The 12,602-nt window shown below is 41.0% G+C and overlaps 2 protein-coding genes across 3 annotated transcripts; one reads left to right on the top strand and one right to left on the bottom strand.

The window, feature by feature from the left end:
• Positions 1-7,675, top strand: LOC130184169 (E3 ubiquitin-protein ligase RING2-A-like). 2 transcript variants are annotated; one of them, XM_056400010.1, is made up of 7 exons: positions 1-298; positions 1,287-1,388; positions 1,558-1,718; positions 2,701-2,916; positions 3,613-3,933; positions 4,568-4,832; positions 5,785-7,675. In XM_056400010.1, the coding sequence occupies exons 2-7, from the start codon at positions 1,311-1,313 to the stop codon at positions 5,947-5,949; spliced, it is 1,206 nt and encodes a 401-aa protein (XP_056255985.1). In that variant the 5' UTR covers positions 1-298; positions 1,287-1,310; the 3' UTR covers positions 5,950-7,675. The 2 variants fall into 2 exon arrangements, with proteins under 2 accessions (XP_056255985.1, XP_056255984.1); XM_056400009.1 differs by having other exon boundaries at positions 2,701-2,925.
• An 865-nt stretch (positions 7,676-8,540) lies between these two features.
• On the bottom strand, positions 8,541-12,597 carry rps18 (ribosomal protein S18). The gene is made up of 6 exons (XM_056400013.1): positions 12,439-12,597; positions 11,167-11,265; positions 10,827-10,913; positions 9,714-9,815; positions 8,996-9,087; positions 8,541-8,660 (listed from the first exon to the last, which is right to left on the bottom strand). The coding sequence occupies exons 1-6, from the start codon at positions 12,580-12,582 to the stop codon at positions 8,585-8,587; spliced, it is 600 nt and encodes a 199-aa protein (XP_056255988.1). The 5' UTR covers positions 12,583-12,597; the 3' UTR covers positions 8,541-8,584.
• Between the last annotated feature and the right edge of the window lie 5 nt (positions 12,598-12,602).

Genomic DNA, 12,602 nt, shown 5'->3' with positions numbered 1-12,602 from the left:
GACGACTTGTTCCGGGGAGAAGAAGAAGAAAGATGGCCACAGCTAACGTTAGCTAGCTGGTGGGTATTGGAAAATGTTGCGCTCTTGATTATTTCTGTCTTTTTATTCATCGAGCGAGGCTCAGCCTGAACTAAATCACCACTCCACCGACAGTGTGAAGACTCAGGCGAAAAATAAGCCGCGGTGTGTGTTGTTGGAGAGATTTATTGAGTAGTTTATAGGCGGTTGTGTGTGTGTGTTTGTGTAGCGGGAGGGGGTCGTGTTTCCTCCGGTCAGCTGTCCATCAGTTCAGCGTCAGGTGAGTTTATACTTAAAATTTCTGCTTTTCCTTCTCACTGCTCTCGAGTTTTCACCGAGGAATATGATGAATTGTCTATTTATTTGTCAAACCATCAGATGAGTTAAACTTTAAAAACTTATTTTATGGTTTAAATCGTGGTGAAGAATCTCTGTTTCGTCCTGGTTCGAAGTTGTAACGTCGGCGGGTCAGTGTGAGACTCAACGGGGAGTGTGTTTTCATCACAATAAAGAGTGCTTCTCCTATCACAGTACCTCTATAATATCACCCAACCAACTTATACTCTTACTGTGATGTGTGAATAGCTTTACTCTAAACTTCATTTCAGGGTAGCTATTGTGTGGCAAACACCTCAGTTATTTAAAGGTCCCATAATGTATAAAGTGAGATTTCCATGTCTTTTTTTTTTTTTTTAATTATAAAGCAGGTCTAGATTCTGTATTAATACTGTGAAAATGTCAAAGTACTCAGTCCACAGCGATATGCACACACCCTGTATTCGGAAACTGAGCCTCAAAACGAGCCGTCGGGACTTCTGTAACTTTGTGATCTCACGACGAAACAGTCATGGAGAGCCTCTCTGCTGATTGGCTCACCGACCTCTTGCTACTACAGCTCCCGAGCGAGGCCTGAGATAGGAGATGTAAAGTACAAGGAGATGGTTTTTGGTTCTTTAAACCACACATATCTTTTTATGGATCGAAACTTCAAATAAAACACTGGACAAGTGTAAAATTTGAAGAATTTAACATTGTGTTTAGTTGGCTGTCAGGTCAGGGAAGTCCCTGGTCTAAAGCCTCTGTATGAAGTCACTGTTCAACCAATCAACTGACTAGAAAGAGACAGAAAACAATTCTAGACCTCAATCAAGTGTTAAGTTTCAGTGAACGTATTTCTGAATGTTGAATCAGCTCCATGTTTGGTTTGGTGTACAGGTATAGATGTACTTACCTGTTTATATATCTGTTTGTTTTCTCTCTCCCTGCAGTGAGGATTGTGGGAAACAGCAGCTATGGCAGCTCCAGTAAACATCCAGACTCCAAGTAAGACCTGGGAGCTGAGTTTGTATGAGCTGCACAGGAGCCCTCAGGTAAACCTTTGTGTGTGTGTGTCTGTGTGCGTGACCTTGGGAGATGATGTTATGCTGCTGTGTATTGCTCAATTTGTCGTCACATTTTACACGTACATGTGACTGTTGGCAGCTGCTCTCCTCACAGGTATGATGGTATTAATGTGAGTTTTTTTGTGTGTGCTTCTAGGAGGCGATCATGGACGGGACGGAGGTGGCGGTGTCTCCTCGCTCTCTGCACAGCGAGCTGATGTGTCCCATCTGTCTGGACATGTTGAAGAACACCATGACCACCAAAGAGTGTTTGCACCGCTTCTGCTCCGACTGCATCGTCACCGCCCTGCGGTCAGGGTAAGAGCGACGCCACAGCAACCAATCAACGTTTGTTTGTTTGGATTAATCAGTTTTTATGTCAACAAAATGTACAATTAAAATTACCAGAACCCATGGTGATGTCTTTAAATTGCTTATTTTGTCCAACCAGTATGTTTGTGCTGTATCATACTGTTCAGGTCATAGTGCTGTAACTGCTGTAAAAACAAGTCTACAAACAGCAGCAACACACACAGCTGTTATCTGCTGATTCATTTAACTTGACTTGTGTTCGGAACTGCTTGGTGACTAAATGATTGACTATACTATTGACTATATATTGATAACTATTGTTATCAAATAAGTTCCTTTCAATCGACTAATCAATGAATCTTAATCCAAACACTTTTTTGATAAGCGTAAATCATATTATCGATTAATCTGCTGATTTACTTTGTCGATTAATCAGTTAGTTTGTAATAATTGTGACCAATTGTGTGATTGTTTTTTTTTTTTTTCACATATTATTAGAAGTGGAGTCTATTCTCACATCTGAGAAGCTGGAACCTGAGAAAATGTGTTGTTTTTGCTTGAGAAATGACAACGACAAACAATTATCAGATCATCAAAATGGTTGCAAACAGAATTTTCTGTCGATTGACTTGACTTGAATTGTTTCAGGTCTGGTATGAAAAAGATACCAGTAGAAGAAACTAATCAGCATCTTCTACTGATTTCTGTCAGTTTGTTTATGTTACTTGGTTTTTACAGGTGATATAACGACCTCCATGTGGTGTAAACGCTGCTTTAAGACCATCACTCTGTCTGCCCCTCTGGTATTTCTAGTATTTGCTGTTTTGACTTCAGTAAAGTGACACAAGAGAGCTATGACTAAAACTTGTTTATTCGCTTTATTTTAACTGCAAAGAATTAAAAAGCACTGTGCAGATACCGTGGACTGAGAAAGATGTGAGCTCAGAATGAACACGTCACCGTATCTCAAACCTTCCTCCCTCCTCAGGAACAAAGAATGTCCGACCTGCAGGAAGAAGTTGGTTTCCAGGCGTTCGCTTCGCCGAGACTCAAACTTTGACGCGCTGATCTCGAAGATTTACCCGAGCCGCGACGAGTACGAGGCCCACCAGCGTCGAGTCCTGGACCGGCTGAACAGGCTGCACAACAAGGAGGCGCTGAGCTCCAGCATTGAGGAGGGGCTCCGCCAGCAAGCCCGCTACAGGTCTGAGAGGTGGGGGACAAAACGGGGAGACAACTGGGGGTCGGTTACAGGTCGCACAGACATTCCCAAACAACAGAGAAAGTCCAAAAATAGAAGCAACTTTCACAATCAAATCTTCAAACCATCACCGTCTACAACCCTAACCCCTTTTCCAGACTTTTGAGATAAAGTTGGCAAATTTGAACATCAAAATCAAACAGCCATTCTAGTTTGTGATCATCTGAACCGCACAATGTTTCAGGGATTTGTTGACACAGTTTATGGAAAATGAACTCTCTTAAATCATCATCAATCGGACTGAACAAATCACCTCCCAAAGATTTTTCTTACACTCTATAAACTGATGTATCTCTCCCTGTAATATCTGTGACTGGAGACTAATGTGGGCAATATATGTTCAGAAATACCTTCATTTGTCAGGTATTAAGTTGATTCTATTTCCATTTTTGTTGACATTAGAATATAAATTCACATGTACCTTGATTTAATTTTTTTCCATATCACTCGTCCCGGTCCTCTGCTCACCTGAAAGTGTTTGAAGGGTAAAGTGTAATTGAATGGCTGGTACGTCAGACTGTGTCATTTTTTTGATGGAACGTAGTTTTTAGGTTCATCTTGTGTCAGAAACACCAGCTGAACCAGAATCATCCTTTAAAGTCGGACTGTGGGTGACATGTGTTTACCTCTGTCCTGCAGGAACCACCGTGTGAAGAAACCGACTCAGGAAAGCGACAACACCACCTTCAGTGGCGGGGAGGATAACGGTGACGCCCGATCACACCTGTCCCACGACTCCGCCCCCTCACATACCCCCCACCCGTGTGGTCAGACCCCCTCGGAGGCCGGGCCGAGCCGCAAGAGACCGCGAGTCTCAGATGACGGCTCGGGGCCCGAGGCGGACAGCGGGAGCCCGACGCCTCCGCTGAGACGCCACAAAGAGGGGCCGGCCTCGGAGATCGAGCTGGTGTTCAGACCACACCCACAGCTGGTCCACGCCCAGGACTACAACCAGACCAGGTGAGGCTGGACCACAGGTTTTTACTGCCCCCCTACAAAAGAAATTTGCCTGCCTCAATTAGGATTTAGGATTTATGTTAATTTGACTGGGTCAATTTTCTTTTCTTTTTAATTTAGAAAATAAAAATGTTATCTAAATTAGGAATGATCATATGTTTCATTGGTTTGTTTAATAAAAAATGAGAAAGCCCAGTTTCTTAAGAGCTGACTCAAACCTTGATGAGTTTCTGCTGAGAGTAGTAAATAAATAAAATAAATATGAATTATAGTAAATTATTAAATTACACTTATATAATAAATGTCAGGTTGCATTTTAGTCCTTAGTATATTTACTACTAAATGAGTCTTTAAAATAAAATAAAATTTTAGATATTCATTTTGTGTAGTTTTATATTTAATTGTTTATGTTGTTGCCATAATTATGAGTTCAACAGTTCTTACAGCTTCAGGACAGTAAGTATAAAACCCTACACTGGTTGGAAATTTCAGCTTTTAGCTTGTATTTAAAGCAAATTTAGAAAAAGGTCGACAGTAAACTTGTTCAGGGAACTATTCATAAAGTCAGAAGAATTTATGACTGAGGAAATGTTCCCTCATCTGCCCTTATTCCTGTTCATGTTTCCTTTCCTTGCAGATACGTGAAGACGACCGCCAATGCCACAGTGGACCATCTGTCCAAATACCTCGCTCTGCGAATCGCTCTGGAGGACAGACGGACCAACGGCGAGGCAGAGGACAGAGACAGAGAGAGAGAGGAGGGAGGTGGCGGAGAGGAAGGAGGAGCGGAGGAAGGAGGAGAAACGGGAGGAGCTGCAGGAGGCGGAGAGGGGTCGAGTCTGACCAACATCAGCGAGAAACAGTACACCATCTACATCATGACCAGAGGAGGACAGTTCTCCGTGAGTGATCAAACACATTTACATCAGATCACGAGCAGCTGATATACAAAAAAAGAAAAGAAAATCAAAAAAAGCTTGTTTTTCATCCAAATCCCTATTAACCGAATGGAATACCTTGTTGAGTCCTCGGAGGATGAACCCCTTTGAATTTAATGACTCCATGACTTTTTCTCTCAACATGAGGAAGAACTTTAGTTAATGAAAAAGAGAAATCACAGAAAAGAATAGGGAGTTTTGAGAAATGGGAGTCTGGGCAACAGACGATGCAGACAAGCTGAATCGGTACAGTCCGGCTGTGTTGATGGTCTGTTTACTGCACGTTGCGTTCAGTTTGAAAACCTTGTAAGATAGAAAACTAATCAATACATTGTTTGTTCTGCCACTGACATTGTTTCTTTTCAAAAGCAATGTGACCGTTCCTCTGGAGAACCCTTAGAGCACACAATCTGTGTCCCAATTCAGGGGCTGCCACCCTTACTGTTGCATCGCAAAGCACCACAACTGTTGCCTGGCAACCCTGACAACACGTAACTTTTTTTTTTTTTCACAAAAACTTGAACTTGAAAACTTGAGTTGTACCTGAGCTGTTGAACTGAGCTGAAACCAATACTTACATTTATAAGTGTAATCCTCAGGCTCTGTGTCAGCGTTGTTTGCTGCCATATTATTTTCATTACTGGCGTGCGAACTATCTTGGGATATGTTGGGCCATGAAGGATCCACCTGTTGGAGTCTTCATTGCCCAGGAAAAAAAGGCCACATTTGAAGGAGTCTTCGAAATGGGACAGTCAAATACATCCTCCGAATTGGGACACCGCTGCAGTCAGGTTTCATAAGGGATTTAAATGTCTTTGTTAGTCTGCAGCCTGTTTAACCTGATAACAGCAGTTAAGTTTGAATGTTTCCCTCTGCTCTCCTTCGTTAAACCCTCCTCTCTCACTCTTCCTCTCAGACGCTGAACGGCTCTCTGACTCTGGAGTTGGTCAATGAGAAATACTGGAAGGTCAGGAAGCCTCTGGAGCTTTACTACGCCCCCACCAAGGACCAACAGCAGCCACAACCACAGCAGCCACCCCAACAGAAGTCTCCTCCTCCTGCTCCACAGAGGGAGGGGTGAGGGAGAGGAGTGTGCTGCTTTTTCTCTCTCCTTTCATTTACCAACACGTCTTCTTTTTGAAGATGGAAGCTCAGCCGCCACATTGATATCAGCGTATTTCACCTGTAAACTGAATCTGACCTGAGACCTGATTTTTTTTTTTTTTTTTTTTTTCTTTTTAAGGAGGATTCACCAAGAAGAAAAAAACTAAACCACTAAATAACAGCTGGTAAATCAGCAGATTATTTTCTGACAGTTTATAACCCGTCACTGTGGCTGATGGACCTGGACATGAGCGGGACCACTTTGTTTTCTCCTGATATGAAGCATCTGACTTATTAACTTCTGTTTTCCATCATTTGAATCTTATCACATAAGAAAAGCACAGATCTAAACAGACATAGCTGTGCAGTCTCCTGCAGCTACAACCTGCACCCATGAGTTTTTTTGTTGTTTTTTTTAGACCACTAACATGAAAACTTTCAGTTCTGACTCCAGATGGGATTCTTTTCACTTCTTATCTTTAAACACGTTTTATTTATTTCTCCTAACACAACTGTCATATAACTGAAAAAAAATGAAATATGAAAATTGGCAAACTGAAGAAAATAGCATCCAGATTATGACTTGAAACATTTCAGAATTAGGCTCCAAAAAAATCTCTTTTGGACGGTTATGTAAAAGAAAGAAAGACTTGAATCTGAGCAGGTATTTTGTCTTAAATCTTTCACTGATTAAATCAATCTTCAAAAAAAGTCAAGTTTAAGATTTCAGAGTAAGTTTTTTGCAGCAAGATCAGAGAAATTAGAGTGTTTTCGTGTAAAGATTTTAACAAGGGGAAAAATTTTTATAAGTTATGAATTGATCTGAACTTAATGTCTGACTGAAGCTATTTATGAAATTTTTGTGTAATTTAATTTTTAAGAAAATGACTGAAGCTCTTTGCTGCTTTGTGTCCCCCCCCCCCCCCCCGAGTGACAGGATCAGCCTAACAATCAATTTTAAAAGTAATTCTGCTTTATGTGTATGTGCTTAGTTGGACCTTTTTATAGTATTGCTTTACCTTTCACCCCGCTTTAAACGCAACTAAACTAACTTTGGTATCAGCTGTAACCGACTTTAACAGGACATAAGCTTAAAAGACACAAACTGGCGCTTCGCCATTTAACATTTCCGCAAATGCATCCGTTTTTTCTTTTCGAGCTGCTCATCCTGTCCAGGGCTGAATCCCAGCATGCATTGCAGCAGCATTTGAGTTGATTTAAGTTGGGGATGACAGACGGGTAGTTTAGTTTTTCTATACATGCAGCTCCCTGTCTGCTTTACTTACACATTTCCATTATGTCATTATGAGATATAAAGATGTGTCAGGTTCTTAAAACTTTTCCCCTATATTTTACTAAGATATAAAATTCCCTCATTTTCCACCTTAAAAGATGTAGCTGTAACGCCCACCTTACCTCCTCGTTTCCAAGAGGTTCACTACCTTCTTTTTCCTGTAAAATACAAAGTGTTTGCATGAAACTCTTTAAAAACTGTTAAAAAGCCATAAACCTCTTTGCTCCACTTCTTCTGTCCTTGCGCACTTTATATTTCCTGCAGCCATATCATTTCCTACCTTACCTCAGTTTTTATGGAATATTTGTATATTAAGAATAATGCAATATTTTCTTTTTGCTCTGTTGCATTAATGTACACTTGTATCCTTCTGTCAGCAATGCAACACAATAAACTGAAGTAATGAGAATCGGGTGTTTGGCTAGTGTTTTAAATAGGGGCTCTAAGTGAATCTGTTGGTTATGGGAAACTTTTTTCCAGCTGATTTCCCAGAAACTTTCCTCCTAATTTAAATTTAAAAGAAAACTATATTTTGCATTTAATCACAAGGATATTTACAAGAAAGGCCAACACAATTTGGAACCAAATAAAAGTCAGTATTTATGAAAAAGTTCAACGATGTGGTAGATAAGTAAAAAAAATGAATAAATAAATTGTTCATATACAGATATTAGTATCCACTAGTTTCCTACAAATTTACTTTGATATGGTTTCTTAAAAATACCAATCTATCCAGTCCATTTTAACAAAGAAAACTACGATACACATTACAAATTTTAGTTCAACTTTTAAGCTTGATCTCTTTAGACACTCAAACCTGCTAGTGTAAATAAACAGCCAATCACCTGCAATATTAGATCTTGGTCCAGGCATGCTGCATGCCGACTGGTTCACTGACAAGATTTACTCATTTAGTCCTTATATATGGAATGACAAGGTGTTTTTTCAATCCTCGATAGTATCAAACTGATTGAGTCAATAAAAGTAATGAAAGAAACAAAAACTCTTAATTCTTGATTAGATCTTGACTCAGTTACTGACATCTGTTGTCTGTTTCTTAAAGCTGAGGCCATCTCCACCTGTGCTGCTTTGATTGACCACCCGCATCTCTTGTTAGCCCCTAACCTTATGTAATTGACAGTAAACTAGACAACCCCTTAAACAGAACTGTATGAAAATAAAACACCCAAGAAACCAAGATGTAACATTTTCAGCCTGAACCCTGCACCAGTGAACATCTGAACTCTGAGTGACACAGCACACTGGGACAGACATTTTGTGAATGTGGTTTTATTGAAACAAAGGGAAGCAGGGGAGTTTACTTCTTCTTGGACACACCGACAGTGCGACCACGACGGCCGGTGGTCTTGGTGTGCTGACCGCGCACACGCAGACTGCAAAGAGAAGGAAGAGGGAATAGAGTTAAAATAAGCCACGTGCTTGAACAACCCATAACCCCCCCCAACCAAGAAACACCAGAGATCAGTTTTACATTATGTATGACGTTGCCCTTGTACTTTCAAATGCATCAAGACAGAGCAGCTTTTCTAAAGCCTCATATTTCCGGACATGCAAGCACTCAGACCCGTGCAGAAGCTGCACACTTGGGATTTCAGTTGGATCCTCTTAGTTTTGGCAACCTGTCGTTCTGAACACCACAAACCATTTTGACAAAGTGGATTTGTACAAAAGAAACCTAAAAAGGTGCAGACTGGGTCAGATCTCTTACCCCCAGAAGTGCCTGAGACCACGGTGAGCCCTGATCTTCTTCAGCCTCTCCAGATCTTCTCTCAGTTTGTTGTCCAGACCGTTGGCGAGGACCTGAAACAAGACACGACCAGTCAGCCCAGTGTTGTTCCATACCAGACAGAAAACAACAACAACAAAAGAAGAAGGTATTTAAGTGTAGCTGTACAACCAGCTGTCAATGAAAAACTGTCACGGTGACATTTTTTGTAAAACACTACGAACCTAGTTTGGCTTTTCTGTTCTGACGTTTATTGTTACTTATCCACCAAATATGCACCGATACCAAAATATCAGCCATAAGTTAGTATCAGCTGATTATCAGTGCGGTTCTAGCTGAGACTGTGATAGTGTAGCGAAGCAGGATTTACATACAACCTGAATGGAAATTCTACCTGTTGCACTTACTCTGAATCAAACTGGCCTGATGCGAGAGAAAGCTCCAGAACAGCTACTAAATGGACTTAAAGTTTTTATTGTTCCTTATGTCAGGAATGAATTTTGAATCTCAAATATGTTTAAAGTTATGATTCTTTATGAAACAGGAGGATGTTGTTTATCTCAGACCGACTATGTTTTGTTGTAGATGAGTAAAATAGAGTTTACCTGACATCTGTAAGAATAGTTGTTTATTTTTCTTTGCCCCGGCCCTGACAGACATTTGTCAGTACACATTCTCTGGAAACCAGATCGTCACCTACCTGGCTGTATTTGCCGTCCTTGACGTCCTTCTGCCTGTTGAGGAACCAATCTGGGATTTTGTACTGGCGAGGATTCTGCATGATGGTCACCACCCGCTCAACCTGGAGAAGACATACAGCCGTTAACTCAAGATGGAAACATAATGTGCCAACAATACAAACGAAGTACAATCTGATCACAACAGAGAGTGGCTGCAGTTTGAGCACCTCATATATTGGCACATATTTGGGTCATAGAGGTAATCATTAGGTTCTCTATAAGATGATTAAACTAGCAATGTTTCATGAACTTGGGGCTTTATGTGCCCATATACACGATGCACAAACCGGGGTTAGAAATGATGTGGCCTCTATAGACTCCTGACCTGCTGCAACAGCATCTGCATATACACACACACAGCCATATCTATCCATCACCCACACACACTTATCAAACTGTACAGGGTAGTTACTCGTTTCTTCTTTCAAACTCTCATTTTACCATTTTTTCTAGAATATGCTCTGTCACTACAGAACCAGGAAACAGCTGCTGCTTTGCATCAACAAAGTAAAAAAGATGCAACTTCTTTTTGTTCATAATTCTTAGTTGTGTATTTATCCATCATGAAATTGTCTCATGATAATCTATCAATTCAAAACAATATATAAGACACTGTAAGCTAGGGATTTTAGCACAGGGGGAAGCAGCCTTTGTTTCTACTGTGCTCAGTTTAACAGCTCTTCATACAGCTGTTTGAAAGCAACTCCAGCAGCAACTGCATCTTTACAGTGATGATGAACCCAAATGATGCTGAAGTGCCGGTTGGAAAAGTAACTCATGTAGAGAAAACAAATACAGTTCCCCTTCAGACAAGTTTCAAAGTACTGACTCAGAACCAGAACAAAAATAATTCGTTTTACAACTTGTACTAAAACTGAGCGAGTCAAACACCACTTTCCTGCCACTCAGAGCATCTAAGTGGATCCCTTTCTCCACAACCCTTTGTACAAGTTGTTGATTTCTGCATGTTGGACAACGTTTACACCTATCTGGGAAATCTGTAAAAGTCCACATCAGTTGTCCTTGGTTTTTGTTGTTGTGTTAACACTCTGCACTCTCCCAGTTCTCCTCACCTCCTCCTCAGTCAGCTCTCCAGCCCTTTTGTTGAGGTCGATGTCGGCCTTCCTCAGGACGACATGGGCGTAACGTCTGCCAACACCCTGAGACAAGACAGAGAGAGAAATTAGTGTCATTGTCCCACATAAAAAACAGAATGACAACACTTTGTCGTCCGCAATCTTAAACTTCAGAAAACACGTGAGAAACATGTCATCTCTCACGAAACAATCTGCAAAAATACATCTATACTTAAACACAGCAAGTCAAGGAAATACCTAGAGTATAGATGCTAAGAGCTGTGGCTCTTGTGAAACCATTACTTAAGAGTTCTGTTTATTTCAGAGATAAGCTCACCTTAATGGCAGTGATGGCGAAGGCGATCTTCCTCCTACCATCGATGTTCGTGTTGAGAACACGAAGAATGTGCTGGAACTTCTCAGGGATGACCAGAGACTGAAAACAGAGAATACAGATAATCAGGGACGATTGACTTTCAATCAACACTGATGTTGCTCACTGTTAAGAGATACGCTTATTGGATCATCATCATTGGTGGCATTCACAATGCTTAAGTTTACTGTATGCAACACTGTGCAGGTTGGATCTACTAAAATCTTGCACTGATGCTCCTATACACTGAAAAAGTGGACGGGTGTGTTTTGTTTTACTCGTTCCTGATCTGGGAAAGGTTGTGGGTGTTTTTTCCACTTAAAACAATTTAAAAACAGCACTGCATCATTTCAAGTTTAACTTTAAAAAACATCAAATCGTCTGTCAGTAGAAGTGTCTCACTGGGAGATCTTGGATCACTGCTTTGGACTGGTGACCAGCTTTTACGACTTTTCCTGTAGAACTCTTTAAAACCTCGGTGTAAAGAAGCTTTTACCCGAGTCAGAGACATTAATCCTCAATGCTAGTTGCTACTGTGCTGGAAGCGGCAAAAGAATCCACGTCTACATCCTAAATAACTGTTCTGTTTGTGCATACTATTCTATAAAATGGGTGCTAGTCAGGTCAGTAGTTAGGTAAGTGCAGGACAGGTCTCTGTGCATCTGCAGCTAACACTTTTGGCTCTAGTTGGATCGACTTCACCGGCGTTTTGGGCTCACCTGCAGCTTCAACATGACTAAAACACATGGAGTTAATCAAACTGCAAACTCAAGCCTCCATGCACTTAAATGAACCCGGTTACCTCGCATTTACACCGGTGAGCCAAACATGCTGAATTCTTTCCAGTGGGACAAGCTAAAGCTAGATAGCTTTAGGAGCTAACCGCCTCACGCGTTTTAATGTTGTAAGCAGCACCCGTAAAACAAAAAGCACCGTCCGGTAACGGCTCTGCTTTTGACCGGGATAAAACAGAATATCTGGGCTTAAACCACAGAAATAAAACAGACGTTTAGGGAAACATTAGCTACTATGGTCCCTGACCCGCACTTCAGTGCTGACATAAAACTGTCTAAATATACGTCCATCCTGGCACATATATACAGGCAATTCTACAACCATCCACTCACACAAGATTCATAACATTCACTGTCGCTCTGAAAGTAATAAACAAGTGAAATTAAAGCAAGATGCCGGCGGATTTCAAAACTATTTCAGGTTGATAGAAAACGTTCTCACCATCTTGGAAGTAGGTTCCGTGCGAAGAGGAAGCTGCAACGATCTCGCGAGAGTTTGACCACACAAGCGAACGGAAGTCAGTCCATCATGCTCAATGTGTCCGACTAGTGAGTTGCTGACAGTTTGCCGAAAACAAACACACATATTTATGGTAAAACCTAAAG

This window comes from Seriola aureovittata, chromosome 16, assembly GCF_021018895.1.
Source record: "Seriola aureovittata isolate HTS-2021-v1 ecotype China chromosome 16, ASM2101889v1, whole genome shotgun sequence".
In the NCBI taxonomy this organism is placed as follows: Eukaryota; Metazoa; Chordata; class Actinopteri; order Carangiformes; family Carangidae; genus Seriola; species Seriola aureovittata.
The sequence above is the reverse complement of the archived record's forward strand: the minus strand, read 5'-3'. Positions and strand labels throughout refer to the sequence as shown.